This window comes from Melopsittacus undulatus, chromosome 9, assembly GCF_012275295.1.
Source record: "Melopsittacus undulatus isolate bMelUnd1 chromosome 9, bMelUnd1.mat.Z, whole genome shotgun sequence".
NCBI lineage: Eukaryota > Metazoa > Chordata > Aves > Psittaciformes > Psittaculidae > Melopsittacus > Melopsittacus undulatus.
In genome coordinates, this window is record NC_047535.1 from 35,433,057 (window position 1) to 35,460,079 (window position 27,023).

Consider the following 27,023-nt stretch of genomic DNA (forward strand, 5'->3'; position numbering starts at 1 on the left):
AGCACTTGGAGACCAAACTTTCTCCTAAAAATATCTGTTGTTTGTTGAGGGTAAAAAAATGGCTGCAGCAGAATGAACAGCGATAGACAGTGAGGACTGGTCTTATTAATTTTCAGATGAATAGATGATACTCTGAAATGAGCCCAGCGTGTAAGAATGGCAGTGTTGCTCCCCATGTGGGAGATGTTATTTTCTGCATGTGAAATATTAAAAGCACCACGAGCTTAGTCTGTTTTGTGAAATATGGAGAAGGACTATTAGCGTGGATTCTCTTTTGACCAGTTTGATAATGAGATGTGCTGGGAAAAAAATGGGGAAGCACAACATAAAGGGCAGCATCAGAACGCCCCGAACACCCTGCCATTCACTCCTGGGTTTGGGGCTGATTACAGCTGCTCTCATTCTAAGCCACTTAGTTAAGGATGAAAAATTGTCTCAGATTACCTCTGCTTTCAGAAGATAGATTTGCTCCAACCTACCAATTTAAATAGATAAGGATTGTGTATTATGAATGCATGTTTGGAAGAACATGCTCTTTTTGTAATTAAATAAAATTACACAGGGGATGCAGGATGAATACTGAAGACGTGTGGTCCATGCCCTTCCATTAGTGAGAAGACAGCATGAAGCTCTAGTCCGATATAAAAACATTAAAATAATTAATTTTCAATTTTATTATGTGTCAACAGAAATGTATGATAATAAGCATTTTTGCAAAAATTGTAGATCAAGCATTTTTCTCTAGGGTTTGTGCTAAAAATGTCCTTGCTTTAATGTAGAACAAATAGCCTTTGGATCTTGTTAAAGATGTCATTATAAGTGCTCAGTGTAAGTTGCTTCTGGCGTTCATAAAGCAGGTAAGATTGGTAGAAAATGATGCCAAATACTAAATGCAAGAGAAAGCAAGATTAGGAAAGGGAAAATGAGGTTTATATGAGTTTTAAGAACTGCTTATTATGAGATCACCAAAAAAGGAGTTACAGTGTAGGGAAAAAAACGATGTTTTTAGTTGAAGTTTAAATCATGGTTGATGTAATGTGTTAAGTACAATACGACACAGATGCTATGCAGATGTTTATACCCATACCTGAATACCAGCTGTCCTTTAATCTAGGGAGCAAAAACCAGTGCTGGGGGACTTTTTACCCATGATAGGTAACAGACAGCTGAACATTTGGTATGAGAAGAGTTGAACTGGGAAAAGGCCACTCCCAATTCACCTGCAGGGCTTAAAGATGCTAATATGAAATCAGAGTTCTCTTACTAGGAAAAAGTGCAGACAGATGTCTGACCTCCAGTCTTGCAGGGTAAGCCTCTGCCCTTATGCAGTGAAACACACTTATGCCAGACCGGACAGCAGTAGGGATGGATGCAGCCCCAGGGCAGGTCTGAGGCATCTCCCAGCCTTGCACAGGGTACCAGGTTTCCCCCCTGCATGGAGCAGCCCCCTCCTCCTCATACAGGAGTAAATGGGGCAGCCAGTCCAGTGCCTTCGAAAAGCTTTAAGGAAAGTTATTTTCAGCACGTGTTCATACATCAGCTTGCACTGTGGGATCCCTGCCCATGCCAGGGCTTCCCAGGAGCTGTCATAGCATTAATGAGAGGAAGAAATTGGAGCTGGGTGAGGCTGATCCTGAGGGAGTTTTGCTCATTAATAGGTATCTGAACCAGCAGGTGTGAAGATGTGGGTCTGGCATTATGGGAATGTTGTCATGATTTCTTGATGTTTCTGTTTTGTGCTGACAATTTAAAATTGCAAGGTTTTGGCTAGAAGACTTTGAGAGGTGATGAGTTTCCATCACCTTTAATTAGAAAGATGTGATTTGCTTGTTCTGTGGTTTATGCACAGGACACTGTTCCCACAGCAGTTTGCTATACCATTACAGCAGAAACACGAAGGGCAGCAGTAGGAGAAACGAGAACAAAAAGTACATAAGGACATTTGACTTCTGTTTATAAAGAAGAAAGATTGGAGAGATTTAAGATAATTAATGCAGCAGAGCAGGACAACTTAGGAGATTTTGCTTTTCTTCTAAAGTAGCTTTCTTTGAAGTGTCCCAAGGTACCTAAAAACACTCGCTTGCTCACACAAACCACATCGTCCCTGGTGACAGGAGAAGGCAGTACCAGGCTGATGCTCCATCTCGCTGATGAAGCGTTTCTGTGGAGCGGCACTGAAAGTAGGGAGGAAAAGCAGCTGTTATGAGGCAGGGGTGAGCTGCAGAACTTCAGGACCACATTCTGAATACTCTGTGGGGAGCAGGGGTTCCCAGGCGCTGCTGGGGCCATAGGACCCCCATCCCAGCAGAGATGCTTTGAGAGCAGCTGGAGGTCAGGTTCAGACACTGCTGTCTCTGGGGTTTGGGGGCTGCTGGTTAAGGTGCCCTAGTTCCACCCAGCACAGATTTTAAAAGCTGCTTTGAAGTAGCTGGATTTTGACTTTGATTTTAAAGCCACAAAACGGTAAGAAAATGAAGAGTCAGGAGTGAGCTCAGTTTTAACTTCATCCCAGGGTGCTGAGGTGGAACTGAGCTCAAACCTGTGCTGCAAGTGCCCAAGTGAAGAGGATGACTCCCGAGCCAGGGGTATAAGGGCAGGCAGAGCCAGATCCTATGGAGGGGCTGGTTTGGAACCACAGCTTTGGCTCCCATGGGAAGGGGTGCAGTTGTTACCCAGAGCAGAGCTACCACTGTGAAAACCATCATTCTGTTTAAATAGAGTTTTTGTAGTTTCTGGGAATTTTTTTTTTGCATATCCTGAAAATGCACAATACCTGCACTGCTCAGAATGCAGTGGTTTGTTTGTGGCAAGCAGAAACTATTGGGATTTTTTGCCTTCTTCACCTTGTAGGCTCTGCTTTTGTCTTAAGGCTGTTCTGTCAGTTCCATGCAGGCAGTGAAATTGAAATAAGTTACAGTATGAGGTGAAACGCGTTCTTTACATTGCCTGGTCAAGCCAGTGGAGTAGCTTTGCATCCTTATCTGTACTTTGGCTTATCATTGCTATTATCAGTTGAAGGGATTTTGGTTGATATTTTGCAGAAGGCTCTGTTAACTATGTGTTATTGACATATTCTTAGCTTAAAACCATTAGCATGTTAAAGCCCTGGATTTAGAAACTAATTACAAAACATTAATAGCTAAACCCTAAGAGCTATGTCATACAAATATTGCTATCTGTAAAGTTGAACATACAAAAACTGTTTGAACTGCTGACTTAGTAACTAGAGTCTAAAAGCAATCTTTAAGGTGGCAATAAATCTGAGCACAATCCTCCACAATTGTTTTCTAATGTGTCCATGAAATTAATGGCACAGTTATGAAAGTCGTATCAGGGAACGTGGCCATTTTTTTTCCCCAAGTAGGTTAATTATCACTAATGTAATTATTTTTGTACTGATTTTTCTTTTAATCAAACATTGCACAGAACAATTTAGTTCAGAACAAATAGCTCATTATAGAAATGTTTGTGGCGGTGAGAAATAAAGTGGGAATGTTTAAATTATATACACATATTGAGTTACTTTATTCATTAAAATGAACAATTATGATAGGCCTTATGAGACAGACTAAGCATTTCTTGTTAATGTTTGTTCTGTAGTGAACATAATGAGAGTTTATATTGGAAATAGATCCCATCCTTCTAGCTTGAGGCATTTATGAACTGGGAAATACGTAGGAGTTGGGACAGCTTGAGGAAAATAAGGATTAGAGTTAACCCCTGAGACAGTTCATTGCCCTGTGGTTGTGGGGAAGGCACTGGATCTGGGAGGGAGCTTTTTCTTTTCTCTTTTTTTGTTTATTTGTTCAGTTTTGAGTTTTTCCTCTGTACCATAGTGCTAGGGCAAAACATAGTGCACTGGTTAAACATAGTGGAGCCAAGTACCATGAAGCAGGGCCAACTTTGAAGTTTATCGTTAGCACAATTATCCTTTATGTGCTATTTCTATATATGACTGAAATGGAAAGTTCTACATAAAAGTAAATTTTGCATTAATTGCAAAGGAACTGTCTCATGATTTATGAAATTGTTTACTTATGGCTTTCTAGATTATTATTAGCATTTTCATAATCACTTTTTGATTCTGGGTTAAGAGTTTATTATATTCGCTTATAGAAATGTAGGATTTATAAATATATAGCACTCTTCCTCTGTGGCTCTCAGAAATTTTTATAGGTCTTTGCTACAAACATAAATGACAGTACCTCCAGCTCATAGGCGAGTAAATGGAATTAAAAACATATGTGAAATGCCTTGCCCAAGTTGATCAAACTGGCCTGGGGGCAGGGTCAGCAAAAGAGCATGGACCTCCTTCCTCTCGTTAACTTTTAATCTGTGGTTTTAATAGATGTTGTTTAGTTGTGAATCTTGGCAGGCAAGACTGTTTGTGCTTTGAAACAATAGGTTTGGAAATCATCATTCTCAAAACCAGTTTTACTTCTGTTGAGTCTCTCCCTTAAAAACAAGGAATTTAAACTTGTCATGGCAGTCTGTGGCTCCTTTTCCTGTGGTTTTTGTCTCCATATGCTGCTCAGATGTTCCTGTTGCTGGTTTGACATCAGTGAGAGCTTGGGTAGGACATGAAAGTGGGCTGTACTATGGCTACCTTCCTGTGGAAGAAGAAACCAAACCACTGCCGCAGTTACTGCCACTGAGTGAAATGCTCTGCTATTTTAGTTCTGTCAAAAGTCCTCTTACAGTAGTAGTGAAGAAAAGTTATCCTTGCTGATTATCACAATTTTATGATCTTAATCTTGAAACTCTGAACTCAGCAAGAACTTTAAGTAAGCAGTTTCCAGGACATAGTGACTAAAAAAGTCATTGAATTTGAGGAGGGTTAGATCTAAGTAAATGAAAGAAGTGGCTGAATATAACAATTACTTGCTGCAATAGAAGTCTTTGTTAGATCCAGGTTCTCAAAAGCTAAGTTATTTCAAGGAAACTGCAGTAAAAGATGGAAGAAGGATGGAGGGGGAATCAGGGACAGGAAAAAGTACAACAGGCACAATTATTCAATCCTAAACCAGCCAAATGCACAGATTAACATTTTATTAGGTTTGTTTGCATTCTGAAAGGAGTGATGAGACAATTATTCATTTCAAAGACAATTTTTTGTGAAGAATATTATTTTCTGGGTGGAGAAAGAGTCTCTGGTTTGATTCTCATCTCTGAGCACCAGGCTCTTGTGCCAGGTGAATTATCAGACAGGCAGTTCTCATCATTAATTTTCTCTCCAGAAGCAGCAGAATGCTGCAAATCTTTCTGAGGGCAGTGATGTAGAATTGGCTTGGCATCATCCCAGGAGACGAGAAAAAGGACTTTCCATAATTCTGCCTGATCTTCTATTTATCTCTTTATGCACAGTATCTGTGCAGAGTGAAGTACCTTTAGGGTGTCCCAACTACCCAGCGATGCCATGGAATGCATTTGAGAGTATGGAAATTCATCCTTTTGTAGCCATAAGAGGGGGGTGGGGAAATGATAACATTAATAATTCTGTGGTTCTGTGAGATAGTAGCCTGCAGAAAATTGATGAAAATCCTTTCATCACTTGCAGACTGGATTGAAATCCACACAGTTAAGATGCCTTTCTCAATTCATTTCAATGCATGCTGTAAAAAGGGCATCAAGTAACATCTGTGTTTAATAATTATGATGGAAAATAGATGATCTGGACTGGATCGATGTGTCTCGCTTTCTAGCTGTGCAAACCCAGGTAAGTTATAGTTCCCCTGTGCCAGTCTATCTGATAAGAAGGTGAGATACAAATCAGTGATGGAGTAAAAGAATCAGCAAACTGTTGGTCAGTGGGTTTCTTAAGCAATTGTCATGAAATTTTTGCACCTGTTTTATGGGTCAGAAATCTTGGCACTGGTCTTCTTTACTCACTACCTCTTTGGTTTTCTCTCTGCCTAACATCATTTGTTGTGCCTCTGCAACAAGTAAGTGACTCAGACACATGCCAGCTTACACCAGCTCTCTTGCGAAGCGTACACGCAACCTAGGAATTCAACTTCAGCTTTGTAAAAGGCTTGCTAACCTTCAGTTGGAGCAATGACAGAGTCAGGCATAGAAATGGATTTCCTGGCTTCTTCTGCATGCTCTTCCAGTAAGACCAAACTACCATTTACCACTGCAATTAAGCAAGTCATTTTTCTCTCCTTTATCATCAGTATTCCTTCACTTTCTGTAAGCTACATAGCTTCAGCTCAGCACAGTATGAAAGAAGAGAACATGGATATTCTAATTTTTTTTTTCAGAATAAGTTGTGAATATTGAAGGTTAATGAAGTTTCTCAAGCAGTGGCAGACAGCGAGAATATCTGTTATCAAGGGATTACTTTTATAACGCTCACAGCAGAGACTCCTGGTGGTATAGTTTTTAAGCAGAGTGTGACTTTAGGGGTTTTTTAATTCTATGAAATGAAGATGATACCGAATCTGTTTTGAATTAAATTAGGAAAGTGCAACTTAATCCTTCAATTTAAGACTTGCAAACCTCACTCTTCCTGGATACATTGATGATCAAGGCAGCTGATCCAAGAAACTCTTCTTAGATTTTTTTTACTTGTAGGGAAAATAGCAGAGCTTGTAAGCATTTAAGTAACCTAAAAAAGTAATAGCTGAAATTTTGTTTTTAATAACACCTGCATCTATCCCAGGATATCATCAGGTTTTGTATTTGGAAAAGCCACACAAACACCAGCCACACAAACACCAGCTATATTGGAGCTACTGACATTTTCTGGGAGAATTCAATGCTAAACCATGTTTCTTCTTGGAAACTGGCTTTAGATTGAAATATTTAGAAATTTTTTCAGTTTAATTTTCTGCACAATTTGGGGCCTTTGTGCACATACTTTGGAGTTCAGGGTTCTTGAGACTGCAGAACAAGTGAGACTTGCCATTTGTTTAATATAATAGTTTATAATTTGCATTCCCAGAGGCATGACTGGCCTTTCAAAAGCAGAATGTGACTTTGAAGAGAAATATTATTTAATTATTGCGTTTTTTATTGATGACTGTTTTTATTGTCCTTCATATTTCTTACATGGCTTGTTTTGCAGATCTTGCCACATTCTCACTGATTCCATGCCCTATATAAGACATATTTCCACCTAGTTTAAAATATTAACCTGATCAGTAGTAGTTCCAAGAAGGGAGATGTATTATTGTAGTCTTGGTAAGAAGCCTCGGGCGCTAGATGCACAGAAAGCAGTTCTGTGAATGTAACTGCTGCCTTCCCTCAAGCCACTGCAGTTTTCTTACAGTTTTCATGAAACAAGAGGTTAGCACACTAGCATATTATCTGATGTTGTGTGTCATTCTATCAGAGTTAGCTACTAATAAAAATGGAAAATGAAGGCACCAAATACAGTCATTCATTAGAGTCCCATGTGAAGACACTTGTATGTGGGGCTCCTGATGTTTTTCTTGGAGTCTACCCCATATAAAGTTTATACTTTTGGCTTTTCTCTGTTGTAGGTTCCCCCTTAGTCTTCGCTTTTTCCATTCCCACCCCAGCTGATTGCCAGTAATGTCTAAATAATCAGCCTCTTCCTATTTTACGTATCTTGCAGATTGATGAAATGCAGTGGGGCAAAGGTGTGCGTGAAGTCCCATCCTCAGTCTGCAGCCTGCCTTGCAAGCCTGGAGAGAGGAAGAAGATGGTGAAGGGGATGCCGTGCTGCTGGCACTGTGAGCTCTGTGATGGCTATCAGTACCAGGCTGACGAGGTGACTTGTCTGCTCTGCTCATACAGCGAGCGGCCCAACGAGAACCGAACAGGATGCCGTTCAATACCCATTGTCAAGCTGGAGTGGCACTCGCCTTGGGCTGTAATACCTGTTTTCTTAGCTATGCTGGGAATTATTGCCACCATTTTTGTCATGGCAACGTTCATCAGATATAACGACACTCCCATTGTCCGTGCTTCTGGGAGGGAACTCAGCTACGTCCTGTTAACAGGGATATTTCTGTGCTACATAATCACATTTCTGATGATTGCCAAACCAAACGTTGCAGTGTGTTCCTTCCGGCGTATCTTCCTGGGCTTGGGGATGTGCATCAGCTATGCAGCCCTGTTAACTAAAACAAACCGCATCTACCGCATATTTGAACAGGGCAAAAAGTCTGTGACTGCACCTCGGCTTATCAGCCCCACATCGCAGCTGGCGATCACATCAAGTTTGATATCTGTTCAGCTTCTAGGTGTCTTTATTTGGTTTGCAGTTGACCCACCCAACATCATCATAGATTATGATGAGCAGAAAACTATGAACCCTGATCAAGCCAGAGGAGTTCTCAAATGTGACATTACGGATCTACAAATCATTTGTTCCTTGGGTTATAGCATTCTTCTAATGGTTACATGTACTGTGTATGCTATCAAGACTCGGGGTGTCCCAGAGAATTTTAATGAAGCTAAACCCATTGGATTCACTATGTACACTACCTGTATAGTATGGCTTGCCTTCATTCCAATATTTTTTGGCACTGCCCAGTCAGCTGAAAAGGTAGGTGAAGATGAACAAACATACATCTGGTACAAGAGGATTGGTAACAGTTATAAACTACGTACTGATGGTCAGCTTTGTATAGATTTTAAAATGAGCTATCTAGTTAGTTTGTGACTGAGACAAGATATATAGAGCACTTTTCTTCTTCTCCAGTTAGCTGGTGGGCTATTCATTTGATAAACTTGCAAATGATCAATAACAATCACATTAGCCATGAGTTTTAATGTTGCATATGTTTCAGTTGTATCATTTCAGTAGGGTGAGAATTAGCTGTCATATTGTCCAGAAAGAAGCATTCCTTAGCTAAATAGTTTTGAATACAAGGTGTAAGCAAAAAAAGTGTCAAAAAGTACTCAAGTGGACTCCTGTGCTTCTGGAGTTCAGCACTGAGGGCAGTGCATAGTCTGATGAATGAGCGCTCTGCTTCATGGACAGTAGCCTCCGTGCACATTTACACCACAAGATCCTGAGCTCCAGCTGCTGAGACCAGACTGACACTGCATTCCACATAGGTTATTTTCAAACTAACCCAGGTAAACTTACTGCATGGCTCATGGCAAGGGTGTAGCCAGTCCTGGAGTGAATGCCAGGTCACTTCTGTTTACAAGTGAGGTCCACTTAAGCCCATGGCGCTCCTTCACCAAAAGCCAGTCCAAAATGTTACGCATAAATGACTTAAGAAAAAATATTCAGACATTAGGTTCTAATCTGTTAGTTAAATTGTTAAGAAAATGAATTATTGTAAAGTGCTGTCAGACTCAGTTAACAGATTTCCACTGGCTTTGAGAAACTTCAGATGTTGCAGGGGAATCTGTGGTGTGTCAGTTACTGGGCTCCAATGGCCATTGATCCTATCCTGTGCTCCCAGCTTCTCCAGCACTGGCAGCTGAGGAAATGAGGTGGGCAGCTTAGGAAAATATACCCTGGCAATCAGAGATGTGCATATGAAGAAATGCAAAACTCGGTCAGCTTTGGGCTTTGCCACCAACAGAAATCAGGTTTAAAGTGCTTTTTGTAAATATACCGTATCAGCCCTGCAGGGACCAGCAGTTAACCGGGGTCCTAACCCGGCATGCTGCAGTGGGTGCTGTGATAGTTTAGGTACAAATATGAACAACGTCTCTCTTGTCTTGCACAAAGCAATAAGGAGAAAGTCACTCTCTTCCTTTTATGTTTATTGGTGGGGGTGGTGGCCTTGGAGAAAGCACACTATAATAAACAGCAAGATGACATTGTGATTCATTTCCCTAAACATTGTTGGAAGGTGTGTTGGCAAGAAAAAAAAATCAGTTTGCAGTATTTAAAAGGGGAGAACCTTTGTTGTGCTGTGTGTTTTGTGTGAACAGTATTCAAGAGGTGAAAAATGGATCTGCTATTATGATGTGTAGGGCTAAATCACTGTGAGTGACGGAGCATTACAAATTCAATTACCTTCTGGGTCTCAGGCCCTTTCTTCCCGTTCCTGTTGCTGCCCAAGTGGCTCCAGCTAACGCTCAGTGATAGGGATCTCTCTGAACTTACTTCTTTCTGAATCTTGTCTGAAGATAGCTGTAATTAAAGAGTGGTTTGGCAAATACCTGCAAGCCTAGTCTTTAGGGAGAAATTAAAGTCTTAGGCTGTCCTGAACTGTCATCATGATGATAATTTTACCCTCCCCAGGCTTCATCCCATCTATTTTCCCAGCCCAGAGGAAACCACTTCCATGTCTCCTCACCTGGGGCATACACTGGCTGAATTTAGGCATCATTGACCTCACCTCAAATGCTCTCTGACAGATTTTGTATGGATTTAGTGCTGTACAGTCAGTTATCCCCACTTACTGAGCACAAGCTTCCCTGTGTCAGAAAGAGCTTTGACTTCTTGCTCTCTCTTTTCCACCTCTGTCTTCATTTAATATTTGTTCTTTAACATGAGACTTGGGCAAACTCACCACTGTAGATAAAATTATTGCATGTTTTAAATGAGTGAGCAAATGTCAGATCCCAGCTAACATCTCATTTTATGCCAGGGGTATAATTTCCAATTTTGTAGTGTTAAACTTACAGGCTATTGAAGTACAATTGCAGGAGGACAGCGGTATCGTTCAGGAAAGTCTGTGCTTTGGCTACAAGCCTGTTCCATAGGAAGGTGCCTGCACCAGAGCTTTGTTGTCTGCTATTCAGGAAGTGGTGGTACAGAAATGGCAATTGTTTTGGCCTCAGTTCACCCGTGGAAGAGGGGATCACTCAGGTGGAAGCAGAGGTTGTAGGGGTTTTCATGTATCACCTCACCTCTGCAGTGGGCTTTACAGGCAGCCACTGCATCCCTAAAGAGAATTAATTTCAACTGAAAAAAGGAGGTCTGCCAAGTCTTACAATTGCTTCAAACATCTCTGTTCTCCCTGTTGAGGGAGAGATAAGAAACAGCATAAGCAGCTTTAAACACAGTTGGGCCCGTTTGTAACTTTGGTCTGGAGCAGGGAGTACAGTGCAGCTTTTGTGCTCCCTGCCTGGGTATGCTTTAGGCCTGCAGGTGACCAAGATGAAGTGCTTTAAATTGTTGTCTGCAAAGATTTAACCAGATGATAGAAAGACCCAAAGAATTTCAAAGGCTGCTGCCAGCATTCAAGATCATTTCACAGCAAAAGCTTTGGTTTCCATGTAGTCATAGAACTGAATTACCCTATACTTCTTTGAAAGTGTAAGATTCTTGTACAAATGTGTGTAGAACAGCAAAAGAGATGATGATTAATTCGGTTTCACACAGAGCACAGAAGAGGAAACTGGGCAACAGAAACAGCTTTTCTCTCTGCTGTGCTGCTGCTGTCACTTGGCGTGCCCACAGAAGGGGTGTGCTGGGGGGACTCTGCTACCTGCTGACTGTCACAGCCCAAGCTCCTCCAGTGTTGCTGGGACTGACTGCAGTTCCTGGGACTGAAAGCTGCTGTGTTTTGACCAGCACTGCCCCATGTTGGGTAACACATTTGACCCAGGCGCTGTGCCAGAACTGAGCTCTCCATCAATGGCTTCGCTGGGGCTCTTTCCCCCTTCTGCTCTACACAGAGATGGAGCTGCAATAGCTTTCCTGCTTTGCTTTCTTCTCTGTCTCTCCTTTTTGAGCAGGGGAGAGGCGATTGTGCTTTTTTGTGATTGCTAGTGATTTCCTGTCAGGTATTTTCTCTGGAAAATATTGTGCTAAGCTTAGCCACCCAGGTCGTTGCTGAAATGGAAATTGCACCTGCTGAAAGTCTCATGCAACACAATCTTTTAAACTGAGAAATGGTGTTATATATAACTTTGTGATTTTCATTGTATGGATTTATTTTATCAATAAATACAAGCATAATGTTGTTTGGTAGAAAGCATATTGAAAATACCTACCTTGTTCAGTGTAGAAAATAGCAGCAACAGGAAAAAAAAGAAGTATGCTGCAAGTAATTCATAAAAAGCAAATAATTCAAGCAGTAGCATTTGCAACAGACTGGAGGGAAGTAGTACGGTTTGACAAAGGCCAGATATCAGAGTTTGTGCTACAGATTGGAGATAAAACATGAGGAGCATGGGAGATGGAAGATGGAAAAAGTGGATTCCCAACCTTCTTACAGCTTGCATTTACTCAGCCAGTTTCCTTGTCCATTATCTAAAAAATCATAAAACACATGGTCAGTTATAATTTATAGGGTTGGTTTGGTAATCCAGCATGTTGTTTCCTAGTGGGAGTGCAATACGGTCCTTACCACATTTCACCATTCCTTGAGTTTCATTGGCTTTAGTGCAGTGGTCATGTAGTCACTGCTCCACACAAGGGCATTGTTGCTGTTGTCTAGGGTTTGGGGTTCTTCTTTGAGGTGAGGTGGTTTTTTGCGTTTTCCTGTAACTGTTAGTGTGTATTCTAAAATGCTGATGTAACCTTTGAGTACCAGGACACAGTTCTGGGGACTGGAATCCTGCCATATCTTTGCTTAGAAAGATCCTAACTTTGGTATGTATTTGGTAGAAAGCCACTAAATATATAGAGGAATCCCTGCAGAAAAGAAAGGGTCACTTACTGTTCAGCTCTGAGCAGCTCCTATCTATCAAAACCATCATCAGCTGAAGTCAGTGGGTTTTGGGGGCTGAGGACTGGGGATGGTGTCAATCCCTGTCAATGTCCAGCTCCTGCTTTGGTGTTGCTCAGCTTGTTAACCCGAACGTTTGTAGGGGGACTGTAGGGATGAAATGCTACTTTTATGATCCTGGAGTAATTCCTGGAGTAATTGTTTTTGACAACAAAACTATTTTAAATTCTCTGTGGATGTGTGGGTATCTTATCAGAAGCAAAGTGGCCTCAAAGAGCTGTTAAACCAATTATAGGAGTCATAGCTCCACAGCAGAGTCAATACGAAGTGGCACTTGAAAACAGAACAGATTGCTCAGTAAGGTCAGGCAAAGCACAGCTAAATCAATAAGCCACACTGAGTCAAAATTTTAGAGTATGGAAGTAAAAGGATGGGAAGGTATGCAGGTGGTGTGGGAACGCAGCCCCTGGGAAGCTGTGCCTCACACCCTGCCCTGCGCTATCCTGCATTGGAGATTGATTAGTCCCTGCAGCCTCTTGACTGGTTGTTCATTCACCTTTACTTTGATTATCTGATTTTTAACTCATTTCGAGAGACAGGGCAGTGCAGTAGGGGATTGCCAGGGCTGGTAGGGGCCAGCATTTGGGGGCCAAGTCTCCATGCTCTGTCCCTGCATGCAGCACATAGACCTCTGCATGTTCCACCTTACGCAGTGCCTCACACAGCCTAAGGATGCTGTGGTGGGGATGCTGCATTAGCTCCTTCCATGGGAAGGCTGTTCCCTGGCAGTGCACTGCTGATGAGTTTCAGATGTATTTGACATTAACCAGGTTTCATGAAGTCACATTTTCATTTCATAGCTTTTTTTATTGTTTTCCTTTTAGACAGTGCAAAGGGCAACAGGATGGCAGAGCATGGGATGTGCTCTAACGCGCTGCGGAAACACCACTTCACAGGTGGCAGTAACAGTCTGCTGGTTTGCTGTTAGTCTCTCTTGTAATGCAAATATTTTAAAAACTGACGTAAATATTTTATAAAGAGTTTAGTTCAAAATGTTATGTAAATTTTTTTAAATTGTTTCCGGAGGCAATACTTTCATGGTAAAAGCGAGCTGAAGGGAAAGAAGCATCTGTAGTTAAATCAATGTGATACAAGGAGAGCCGTTCAAATACTGGTTTACTTCTTCTATACACAAAAGTCTATTTATTATTAATACTTTTCAACACTTCTCATTACCATGTTTTCTAACCTGTGTTGTGTGACATAGCTGTAGTTATGATTAAGTGAATATTGAAATGTAGCTGATACAGGTAGATAGAAGTACACCTCCCAGAGCTTTGCATGGCATCCTCAGGCCGTACTTTCAGCAACAATACAGACAGAAACTCACCTTCATTGTCCTCTAGTGGAGCCACCACGAAGCAGCTCTGTCCATAAGGCTGGTTGTGCACAGCATGCCCCCAGAGTCCTGCTCACCAGCATTTGGTGCCAAGCGGCAAAATCAGGCAGCAGATCCCTCTGGAGCCTGGTAGCAAAGCATAGAGAACATTATCCTTCCCGGAGCTGCTCCATCCCTCTCCTTCTTCTCACTGACAGGAGAATCTCCTAGGAAAGCAGCTGAGCTAAAACACACATCCTGAATTTAAATGACCTTTTAGAAATAATCTCTTCTATTAAAAAGAATTGCACAGGAAGGATGCAGTAGGAGACAATGGAAATGTTGAATTTGGCTATATTATTGGTGGCATGCAGAGATTAACGGGGCGGGAGGAATTACTGGTGAGTTTGTGTTAAATAGCCTTGTTAGTGTGAGGTTTTTTTCTTGTCTGAGTATTCTCCCTTCTAACAGTGTTTGGCTCTAATTATGAAAGACTATGAGCTCACAAGCTATTTTCCTCTCCTACAGTTATTATTACCATATATATATATGGTAATACTAAATATATATATATAAACACACACATTGTAGCTTAAATTAAATTTCCTGAATCCCTAGAATGCAACCTGAAAAATTAAGTCCTTTTAATGGCAAACCTGCACATCAGTCTGCTTTATGTAGCAGGAATGGCAGAATCCCTTTGGGCATTGCCCAAAACCTGTCACTGCTTTGCATTGCAGTACATTTGGAGTTCTCCTCAGACTGATGGCAGCACGTGTTAGCACGTGCAGGTGTGTGGTTCCCATGAGTGTGCTCTTCCCCTTTTGAAGGAGGAGTGCAATTTGGAATCTTACCAGAGCTATAACCAGGAGATTAAATGAAATCATTGTCTCTGCAGGTTTGGAGTCCGTATCTGTACTCTTTAACTATGTTCAAATATAGTTGTGTATGGTGAATATTCCCCTAAGATATTTTCTCGAGCTATGTCATTGAACTAATATAGAGGGATGTGCCATCATTATATTTTTTATGTTTCACAGAGATTTTATTGCCTTGAGGCTGTGATTACTTTTATTTAGTAATGGCTAAGATTAAAATAATACATTTCTGGATACATTTGCAAGCTAGTAATAACTGTCAACGTGCTCTTGAATATATTCTCCAAATGGGATTTTTCTTGAATTATTTTCAGGACATTTTTCAAATGAAAAAATCATATAGTCATAACTGTGAGTGATGATGGTTTCTCAGCCAGTGTGGTCCTCCTGGTTGGGAGCTTTATTCATACTGGATTGAAGAGAAATGGGGCAAAATTGACCGTACACTTGTCATCTTATGTCAGCTTATTTTTGCATCCAGATTGCATGAACCTTTGGTTGCAGGGTTTTGTTTTAATGTAATACCACCATGATAAAATTTGAAGTCCTTAATCCCATCAACTCTTCCACCTTCCTACTTGTGTCTGTACTTTCTAATGCCCATTTTATTCAAATCAATAAACAGGGTAAATCAGGCATATTTGGCAGCAACATTTTTACCTATTGTGTGGAATGTTACATAAATAGTGTTATTTGAAGACATATGCAAAGTGGATTCTTATTCAGATTAAATAATGTCACATTAAGATGGTAGCATTTCAGAATATATTCTATTTTCTGGTGAAACTAGGTTACCCTTCAATTCTCTGTAACACAAATACCAATTAACCAGGTAGGACACACATTTATTTTCTCCCTTGGGAAGGCTTGAGATGACAGTTGCTATAGCAACTCTACATATGTGGATTGGAGTTATGAGGATTTTAATGCAACATTTGTTGGAGTTTTATATGTTGAACTGTGGAGAAAATCAGGCTTTTTGGCTCACAGGGAATGTGACTTTCAATTTTCCATGATTCAGGGCTTATTTAAAGCAGCATTCTAGTTTAAAGCTGTCATTTAAAGCAGCATTCTAGTAATAGTACCTACATGAAACTTGCTAACCACAAATACTAACTTTTTTCGTTGATGTGATTTCAGTTCACTCATTGCTTTGTTATCTTAGGGATCTGCATGTTCAGAACATGCTGAAGTTCCTAATTATATCCAGCCTTAAGACTGTATCCCCAAGGAAACCTTGGAATATAAGGATCTATCATTACAGTTGTCCTGAGACAAGCCTGAATAGAAAAGCAGCTTCACTTAATTTCATTTAAGTCTCTCCAGGCTGGAGCTGTGAGGTCTGGACATCCCCCAAGGACAGACTATACAGAAACGCCCTGTTCAGTACAGTATTGGGCTATTCACAGTGAGTACATAGCGTTTCATTTGAAGTGAGGGGAAAATTAAGTGTTCTTTGAAATCTAGACATGAAATAATCAATAAATCTTTTGGGGTAATAACCTTTGTTACAGAAATGATCCTTCCTGGTGCCTTGTATTTTCATCAGGATATATAACAGCACTACTGCAAAAGTATATAAAAAACCTTGTGAATACCTTTGAGTGTCTATAGAGTTTCAAAGTTAATGTCTGTAGAACTAATCAAAACTCTTAAACATATAATTCTTGGTAAAGTTCTCAATAAGACCTATTTAATTATTTCTTGCATTCATTTTGTCTTCCAGATGGAAAGGGATGCTGTTACTAGTCAAAAATAGCACAAAAAGCTTCTAATGTGTCACTGCTACTAATGGTTTAACCCTAAAATGAAAAGTCACTATTTATATATGTATCATTGAAGCAATAAGTGCTACAGGAATTTTGAGTTGCGGAGCCACATGCTTGTTTCTCTCTGCCTACTGCTTTGGTGGGAGGTTTCTTCCCTAAACAAACAGGCACTCATGGACCCACTGCTTATTGAATATAGCTGGCTTAAGGAAGGCTTTTAGCAGCTGCTTTTAAGAACTCCTAAGGGAAAGTATCGCTCAGAAAAAATCCAGTATTACTGACTGGATTGCTTTGGAGGTTTTACATACCACTTTAGAGAGTAGATGTCGTCATCAGGAATACCTGCCCCATCTCCCCAGTTTACTAAGCTGCTGTAAAAAAATCGGGGGATGAGGGGAAGCAAAGGGAGCTGGGTGGGGAGGAAATGCAGAAGTGAAGCAAAGCTATAGTGGCCTTAAACTTGAGCACCTGGGATTTCTGGTTGTACCAGACCCTAACACTTTGGCATGGCGAAGAGAAATGTGGTTATTTGTCACTTCTGTTTGACATGACAGAAAATGGCTTAGGGATCATGAACAGAGAGACAAATTAAAGCTTAGCTAGGATAAGTTGGTAGACCATTCAATGCCAGAAAGGATGGGAGATTGATACTTCCAGTGCCATACTCTCCCTTCTGTAGTCAAGGCTGGGGGATGATGGAATGTTGGCCGCTTGGGGTGGTGATTCAGAGGCCGCTGTGACATGATATTGTACCTGCTCCCGTGGAGTACAAGTGTGACTTGTTAGCAGGAGATGGATCGGATGAAGGCTGTTCAGCTCTGAGATTCATGAAGAGATGCGCAATGAAAGCTAGATTTACTTTGGGGTGGTGGCTGTATTTTTAAGAAAACTTGAAGCTGCTTTACTTTGTGGCTATGCAGGATGTGCCTGAGGCAATATCTCTAGAAGAGACAGGCTGTTTTATAATTTCATTGCCTTATCTCAAGCTTTAAATGTACCTTGCCGCTTGCCATGGGAAAGTTGTGCATGTAAAGTGAGGAGCGTGGGTTTGTGTTTCTGCATGGCTGCCTGTGCCTGACAAGTCAGCCTGTCTCCTGTGCTGCAAAAGGGGTTGGTTCTCTGTGCAGATACTGCGGGGGCTTGGGTTCTGCCTGGGTTTTGGGGCAGACTGGGGACACTAATTCCTCGGCTGTGCAAAATCCTGCATGCTTTCCTGCCACTTTACGTTGCACTGAGTGCAATCCTTCTGCTATGACTGAGAACTGTCTTCCATACAGCTTTCTCCAACAATAGGAGATGGATGTAAAAGCATTTCATTCATACTGAGCAACCATTGCCCGCAATGCAGGTTTCTGTGAGGCAGTGGGCCAGAGGTGCCATGCATAGAACTTGCTGCTGTCCCAGGGCACTCATTTCGGTCAGAGGTGGGAGCATAGAGTTGCAGTGCTGCAGAGCTCAGCCTGGGAAACAAGCCCTCTTTCTGCTTAGACTACACAAGCAACACCATCATGTGTTGCACAAGCAAAGCTGCTGGGGTCTTTGCAGAAAGCAACACAGAAAAAAGGAGCAATCACGTAAGAAATGGAGCCTGGTTCTGGGTCATCCAATTGCAACCTCCTTTACACTGATGAAGCTTCATTTCTGTACCCTGGATTTGACACTCAATATCTCAAAAGCACTTCAGAGTCACTTTTGTAAAGTGTTAAGTATTTCCTAAAGTTTTGCTGCTCTGAAGCGAGGCTAAAATGGGTGCATTAATGTGTGCTGCCATGAAATTTCTTGTAATTGCATTTATACACTGGATAGAAAACAATGAGTGGTGGAAAAATATCTCCGTATATTTAAATGTGGTTTAGAAGCTCTGATTTTCACTTGTTTCTGGGACTCTATGATTCTGGATTTTTATCCACCACTAATCTGTGTAAATGTTCCACAGGCAAAGATTGGAGTGTTTCAGAAATTAATAGAATAATAACAATAGAAACAGTTCCTTGCGTGCAGAAGAAACTAATGCATTTTACAGATGGATTTAAAAACTACATGTTAAAAGCATTGCATCAGCTGGTATGCTGCAATTTTAGCAGAGCTCAGGAATACAGTTTTAGGCGGGGAGATGTGATTAATCCTATATATGTTCTCAGGCTGTGTTCATTGCCAGGCTATGTTCATTGCCAGGCTATGTGGAGGGCCCCTCCAGCATTGTGGTAACCATGTTAATAATGGCATCATCAAGTGGCTAAGACTGGGCAGTGCAAACTGGGCAGGAAAGTACCACCCAGGATTCGGCCACGGTATGGGATCTGACACCTGTACTCCAAAGAGGCATCTTTAGTGACTGAAAGAATACAGACATTCTCGTGCTGCATCATATTCCCAAGTCAGGACTCTCCTGGAAGAGGGATTTCCACCTGCACTTGATCCTGACTGGGAGATGTCCCACCTGATCATCTGATTGTGTTCAGAACCTCCTAAGTTCAGCCAAGCTGATAAAAGGCTGTAGCGCTGCTAAAAATGCAGGTCTATGTTGTCTGTATTGTCAAGGCAGGTATTTAAAGTTAGGTAGCAGCAAAAGTGCATACTCTGGGTGAAATAAGAGATGATTAGAGTAATTAGATCCTCCTCAGAAGACCATAAATTAATGGTGATTATGATTCTTGAAACAACAGAACCATAAGGTGCATCTAACATTGATCTGTTTTATCACATTTCCTGCATTGTAATGCTCCTTTAATGTTAAGATGTACTTTTGTAGTAAAATCTAATTGAAAACACTGAGCAGGCAGAGCCCAAGGCCACAATTGTGTTCCACATAATTACCTAAGGAGGAGGGTGTGCATTTCCGATGAAGGGATGCCACCAACCGTTAGTCAAGTATAAGTGGTGTAGTCGTTGTGTTCACGCTTATACAGTAATAGCCTTACAGGAATGTATAGGTGAAAGCTAAAAGATAATTAACAATCAATTTATTTTGTGAAATTTTCAATTATTGAAGCAGGTATCTCCATAATGGAGTAATAATGCTACATTTAAATTTGTATGTGGCTGTCTCATAACAGAGATGTATTCATTTAAGCAGAAATTACTTTGTTAGCAACCCCGCGGTTGTTCTGCAGTTACCGAGGGACTCTTTGAAGCCTGCAAGCATGCTGCTTTGATGTCTGATCTGGAAAGTGAAGGATCTCTTTGCTGTGATAATTCTAGCCTTTTCCTTTCCCTTCTGTGTTGAGCAGAGAGAAAAAAACTGATTTGGATGTAAAACTAAATGAAAGGACCATGGATTATAGAGGGGAAAATATCCCTACCCAGATCCAGAGAGGGTCACCCCTGTCCCGTGTGCCACAGTGACCAGGATACAGTGCAACAGGGCAGCCAAATTCCGTGCTGTGGTCTGTGGTCTTCCTCTCTGAACCACTTCAGCAGACCAAAAGTGTGTAACTGAAAATATTCTTCCCTTGAAGATGAACTGCAGATCTCTGAGAATGCATCATGGCAGGGCATACAACTCCAGGCACCACCCTGGGGGAAGGAGGAAGATGTTCTGGGCTAAAACCGTAAAAGAGTAATTTTTCACTGGCATTCAGGGAAAAATGTTCTTCCATGTTACTGCTATAGCATAGAGCAGGCAAACTGCTGCACCAAGTAGGCAAAGCAGGGAGTCATTCAGCTCCTCCTCAGCCTTCTGCTGCATTTCAGTTGTGCCCAGTTAACCAGGATCCACAAGGTATGAATGATCTTGTATTGCCTGAGACATCAGAGTGTTGGGGATGGTTTTTGTGCCTTTTCACACCTCCTGTTCTGAGTCCTAGAAGTGGCAGAACCATTTGGCCCTAACTCTCTGGGCACAAAGTCCCTGCTCAGTTTTGTTGGGTGCACACAAGCACAGAACTTCAAAAAGATGCCAAAGGAAGGTGTGGAAGAAGGGTATCTTTATCCTCTGTGATTTCTAGTGCAGACTTAACTGCCTCTGGCTAAAAAGCAGTGTAATTCTTAAAGGGAAGAAAGTGTGGGTGTTTAATGCATAGTGTTGACATGTACTTTTTTGGTTCCTTATGGTTTTGGGTTTGGTTTTTTTTTTTTTGGAAAATGTAGAACTGCCAGGAGAATTTTACATCTGAAAAGCAGTCTCTGCATAGGCCCCTGTCAGCGTTACCTAACAGTTTTTATCTGCAGCATAAACTGACAACACCTCAACATGAAATAATTGCAGTTCCATTGAGTCCAGAAGAGTAATTACTTTGTTGATGAAACTTTTCTTTTTGCTTGCATTTTGAAATCTCTGCAATGTCAAACTCTCTTGAACTGACAACATAATTTCTCCAGCAGAGCTGTTGCATCGACCATGCAACTGCTGTTGGGTGTTAGTGGGGGATTTTTTCAAGCTTGCTGTATCTCTATGACAGCAACAGTAAAATCTCAGTCTTGCAAAATCCTATTTCATGAATAGCACATCTGAATAGTGTGAATAGTTACACGTGCCTCAGGATAGCTACATATATGAACAAGGGGTAACAGTATAATTATAAAATATCTCTTCAAAGTTAGTTTGCAAGGAAGGAATCATAAAATTATCTCATTTGCTCAGAATAGGGAAGGGTAAATTTGTTTGAATGTCTTTGCAGATAGTTCAGTTCATGATAATGTATTTTAATGGTTATTTTGAATTTTCTGAGTATGATAAGTACATTAGAAAAATGATGTGGTTTCCCAGAGGAACTGATATATTCCTGTAACCTTGATCCTCTTCTAGCATGCTTTTTTGGGGAGAGTCCTGTTTTGGGGATTCAGGTGGGATGCTTTGAGGCTTTATTGAAAGGTCATTCCCTGTGTTCACCTCTATGAGAGTTTCACACGGGAGGTGGTCGGAGGATACTGTGCTCTGCTGGGTCTGGGCAATATATAGCACAGTTTGATTTCTGCTGCAGAAAACCTTAGTTTCCATTAGTGCTCCTTTGTTTAAGGAAGAGTTAATCATCTTTTCAGAAAAATCTTGTAGATCATGGTTCACATTGTAAGCCAAATGCTAAGAACTGAAGTAGCATTTTGTGAGAGCAGATCGCAACCAGTTTCTGAACCCCATGGGTATTGTAGAAACATAATAATGTTATTTTGAGTAAGAAATAATGGCTGCTGATTCTAAGCTCATCCAGGAACAAAAAGAAATCCATGAAGGGCTTATTCGATACAATGTGAGTTATGCAGATGTTTCTCAATTTCCTTGCTGAACTTGTATGCTGGAGTCAGGGTTTCATTTGATCAAGCATTTCAGCAGAAAGAATGGGTCCTTAAGCACTTTTGTCATTGTGTATGAATGGCTTATGAAAGCAGTCTGTGGAAGGGCATGAAATCAAGTACCCTTGTCAGTCCGACACAGAAGGAGCATCCTTTATTACCCAAACTTGGGTCACACACTCAGAGCTAAAATTTTCTTCTGTTTTGTTTAGAATAAACAGAAACAAAATGAAAAGAGAAAACAAACCTGCTCAGAGAGAGTCAGTCAAGTGAAGTTTTGCTATTGATTTGGTCAAAGTGAGCATGTTGCAAGGTGGGCATCACTGAGCGGTGACTTTCTAAATGTAGTACAGTTGTATCACATTGCACCAAACCAAGGAAGAAAGAGAAAATGTGCAACTTTGAAGCTAAACTCCGTGGTTTACCTGAGAGAGTAAGGCTGAGATGACTTTTCTGTAAAATTAGGGAAAAATCCAAAGTTTCAGGGCCTGGTAAAGGAATCTCCCCATTGCAAAGCAAAAATTCCATTGAAAGAATCGTAGAATAGTTAGGGTTGGAAAGGACCTTAAGATCATCAAGTTCCAACTCCCCTGCCATGGGCAGGGACATCTCACCCTAAATTATGTCACCCAAGCCTCTGTCCAACCTGGCCTTGGTCATGGAGATGGGTGCAGTTTGCTCTGAATAAGATCCCTAACATGAAATGCCAGGTCTTCTGTGCGTACCAGTGAGCTAAATATACCTGGATTTGCAGAGGAAGTAAACAACTATTCTTGAAAGGGCATTTTCAGTCTAGCAAGGCGAATTCAATGCAAAGCAAGAAATAGGGTTCACTGTATAAGAGATGAACGCAAAAATACTAACCTGAAGCATTTCCTTGTTGTTTTAAATGGTTTAAGCAGGCATGTAATAATAACGAAAGTATCACAAAGGAACCGCCTTGTAGTTTGTCTTTGAGGCATAAGTTTAGCAGAAGGTTAAAAAGAGACAAATTCTCATAGACTGCAGCAAAGATGTTGTGTCCCAAGTGTACCCCATCAAAAGTGTGTGTTTACTTCTGCATTTTAAAATAATGGCTTTTTAAAAATCTGTGTTCATATTTAGCAGAAACAATTTAGCCAAAAAGAAGCCAGCAAGGATCCTTCCTTACCATGCAGCAGAGCTGAAGGGCTCTGGCAGACCCAGTTGTGCTGTGGCAGCGCAGAACATGTGTGCCGCTCTGTAGGGTGCTGGTGCTGGGGAAGGACCACAGTTGCCAGCAGGTCACAGCCACCAGCATGTCATGGCCCATGGCCAACCCACCCTGTAGCGGCTGAGCTGCACCAGCACTATTTAACCTGGTTGCAGAGGGTCCAAGGAGGCCCCCATTCAACAGTGAGCACAACTGGAGTCCTCTCCAATACCTGGTACAGAGCTGTCACCAGTTCCCACTCTGCCCTTACTTCCAGGCAGCTTTAGATATCAGTCATGTTGTTTATACGGCACAAAGCAGCTGAGAAGTACTGTCAGAAGATCAATACCTTATGGCATATGAAAAGCCTCTGAAAGAGAAAGAGGTTAGTCTGCAACTGCCAAAACAAAGATGCCTAAAAACATACAAGAGCTGCTCTGATGCATGGGCAAGGATACAAATTGGTAGAGAAAGGGGAGCCTAAGGAAAGAGACCAGAGGGAGATGATGGTTTTACTGGTTTTCCTTCCTGTTGAGGAAGGGGTCTCAAGGGAGAAGGGCTCTGCTTGACATGCAAGGGCAAAGCTGCAGGAGGTGGGAATTGCAGTAGCACAGTAGAGCTGGAGCTGCTCTGAAGTCTGGATCTGTCACACCACAGAGGGTTTGTGGGTGTAGGAGCCAGAGCCACCCTGCAGGGTCTTACCAGGTGAGTGTGATGCACTGCCCAGACAGAGGAAAAAAATAAGGAAGACTTTTTCCTTCTGCAGTTTCATGGTTTGATGTTGGTTCCATCTTAAACATTGTCTTCGCTACCACTAATGTGATACACAGATGCCTCTGTGTTCTCTCAGCAGCAGAAACTGAGGATCCATGTGTTTTCTTTCCCAAACCGACTACTGGGGGTGAGAAAGAGGTAGGCAGCAAGTGGAAATATACCCACCAAGCTCTGGTGGTGCCAAAGAGTATTTCACAAGACAAGCTGCCTTATTCCAGCCAAGTCTCTCTTGATGGGGTCAGCTGCAGGGGAACCTCGTTGAGCCTCTTTAGTTGTCAAGGCTTTCTGAAGGGTTTTTCAGGTTTAGCACTTTTCAGCTAATGATGTCAGGTGCTTCACCAAGTGATTGTTCAATCTATCTTGGCATTTGGCCTTTAGATGTCTGAAGTGTCTGTGATGACAAAACCAAGGGTGGGGGAATGAGGTGAAACTGTATTTACAAAGGACAGGTAACCCGATAATAACTTCTTATTTTACATTGCTAATTGCACATTAAACACCATCCATTCAGCTATTAACTGCCTCTACTAAAACAGGGAAACTCAAGGTGTACCCCTGCCTTGCCCAAGTTATATGGTTTCACCGATTAATGGTCATGTGTTTCTAATAACTAAAAAATACTGTATATATTGCAAGTTGAATATCACAAGATCTTTGTTGGACTTACCGTTAGAGACATTTATTTAAAAGAATACAGAGGGAGTAGGAGGACAAAATATGTGATGAACAATATGCTATCACCTTCCTCTTGCTCCCTATGATTTACATTTTCAACATCAGAGCAGCCTGTAATGTTTAATGGAGATAATTAAATATAATTTGAAGACAAGATAGCTCTTTTTAGTAGTGGAACAGATCCTGCTAACAGCTTAACTAGCAACAATAATTCACCAGTAAGTTGAAGAGTAAAATGCATTTAAAAGCTTAACACTAGATTGTGTTAGGTGATGCTAACAGAAAGGAAAATCAATTAGTTTAGCCAAGGTGCTTACAGTTGGAGAGAAAGTCTTGTGAGAACTGATATTAAGTAGCAGTTAAGATTTATTCTGGTACCTTAATTGGAGGCCCAGGGAAGTTTAAGTACAAAGATCAAGTGATTTGAGTCTCCAGAACTTCAAAATCAATGTAGTTTTAGCATATTTCATTGAGTGGAAGATGAAATCTATTAATGACTGAAGATAACAACAAAAAAAAAAAGGTCAGGGCCTCCAAATATCCCTGTTGATAATTGCTCCATGTACTGAGCACTGCTGGCTGCCTCGCAAGCGTTGAGCAGAGCCCAGCACCAGCACCACATTCTGTCTAACTTGGACCTGAGCAAGGACCTGCTTGGGAAGAAATAAACACATCTTCTGGATGCGTGCCCAGGCAGTGTCTGTGGAGCATGGGGAGTTGCTCAGTGCCCAGCACTGTGTCACTGGCTCAAGAAGGTAATGTATAAGACAACCTTTATTAAAGAAAACTTCCCTGTGGCACCAGGACTAGCTTGATTTGATTGCAATCAACACACACAGAGAAATTCTTCCTTTTGATGCTTTTTCTCCCCTGGGGCCCAGGGCTTGCATGTGCTGACAGAAGGAATAGATTTTCACAGATTCAGCTTTGTATTTACAAGCTTCCTTGTGGTTTCCTCATGCAGAGATAAGGGAACTACTCGGTACTCAACATTTATTTCTTGGTACATAATCAGGGATAGAAGACAGTAAATAAATCTCTGTTAAAAGCAGGTATGTTGTGAGCTATGAAGACAGCAATAAACAGTCTGGTTTTTTTTTTTACCTGTCAAAAATATATTTAATAAGGTATAGGTGCACAATTGGGTCTGTGCCCTAGAATAGGCATATTCATCTATGCCTAGCCTATGAAGTCATCTAACTTGTGTCAGGTCATGGATTAGTTAAATGCTGGTGTGAGCACATTTGGTTTAAAACTGGATTTTTCTCATCCTGTAATATTCCAGATTGCTTTCTGTATAAGTACCTCAAATGAAGCTGCTGATAAGAAGCTCTAAATAATTCATAGTGATTTGTAATGTTATCTCTGAGGAATGACGTGTAGGAGTTAATTTCAGAGTTATCTGGTAACATAGAATTGTGAGCTCTTGTAGGGTGATACAGGATAGACTGTATTGGAAAATGGTTTGTGTATTGCAGCATCAAACTTTAAACGGAGATTCAGTTTATTCTGACAATAAAATATACACAATGTTTGATAATTAAGAGAGGAAGTTCTTTCCCGATGCTCTGGATTAGTGTTGATATGCATGGATACCTCCTGACTGCAATTTGGCAGGTCCTAAAATGATAGACTTTTTGTAATTAAATCTCATTTAAATGAGCACCTAAATCATCTTGTATTCTGGGATTACCCATTCCCAATTTAGCATAACAATAAACGCCCATCTGCATGCCACAGAAACCCAAGGATTGCGTAAACCACAAAGCAAGCTCGCTCCAGGTTATGAATTATGATAGATTGAGCAGTTGCCGTGGCAACAGTTTGTTCTAATTGTGATACATTAGTAGCAACAAGAATTGGATGGCTCAAGTCATTTAGTTAATTAAATGCAAACTTGGACAGCTCTGAAGGAATAATAGAGAAAATTAACGCCTACTAGTGCACACCTATAAAACATCAACAATTTGTATGAAAAAAAATCACAAAGCGTTTCTGTATTCTGGACGTGTTGTCCCAGCCTTGTGTGTTTTCCTGTGGGATGCAGTATGCTTTACTTGGAAGGTGCAGTGAGAGGGGCCAGGGAAACCTGGTATCTGGATCAGGGAAGTGTGCTGGGCAAGGGGACAAGGGGTTGTGATAGAAAGGGCTAGCACAAACCTTCGTGTATTCATGCAAGTGCATTTGAGCGTCAGAGAAAGTCCAGTCTTGTTTTCAGAAAGGAAGATGCCGGGATTTACTGATGGAATTCAAGGGTTGCAGCTGGGGATCAGCCATTTGGGTTCATCGTTCTTGCAGGCACAATTGGCTTGAGCTGCTGTCAGTAACCGTGAGTGGATGAAACCTTGGTAGCACTTTGTCTGCTACCCCCAACCCAGGTGTGAAATCCTTTCTTTGACTGTTTTTTTGGTTGCATTTTGGTGGTGGTGGTTTTGGTGGGGGGGTTGGTTTGGTTGGGAGGGAAGGTGTTGGGGTTCTGAGGGGCTGTTTTTTTTGAGGATAAGACGGTTTCAGTGCACTGCTGCCCCTGTTAGAACAGTACACTTTGACCATTCTACAGTTCTGGAGGAATGCAGTACTTTGAGAACCAATATA

General features: G+C 41.3%; 1 protein-coding gene across 1 annotated transcript in view; it reads left to right on the forward strand.

The window, feature by feature from the left end:
• The window catches only part of GRM7 (glutamate metabotropic receptor 7), a 296,698-nt gene that overhangs the window by 219,870 nt on the left and 49,805 nt on the right, over nt 1-27,023 (forward strand). The window contains 1 exon segment of the mRNA XM_031049251.2: nt 7,580-8,515. Coding sequence (XP_030905111.2) covers nt 7,580-8,515 — 936 coding nt within the window.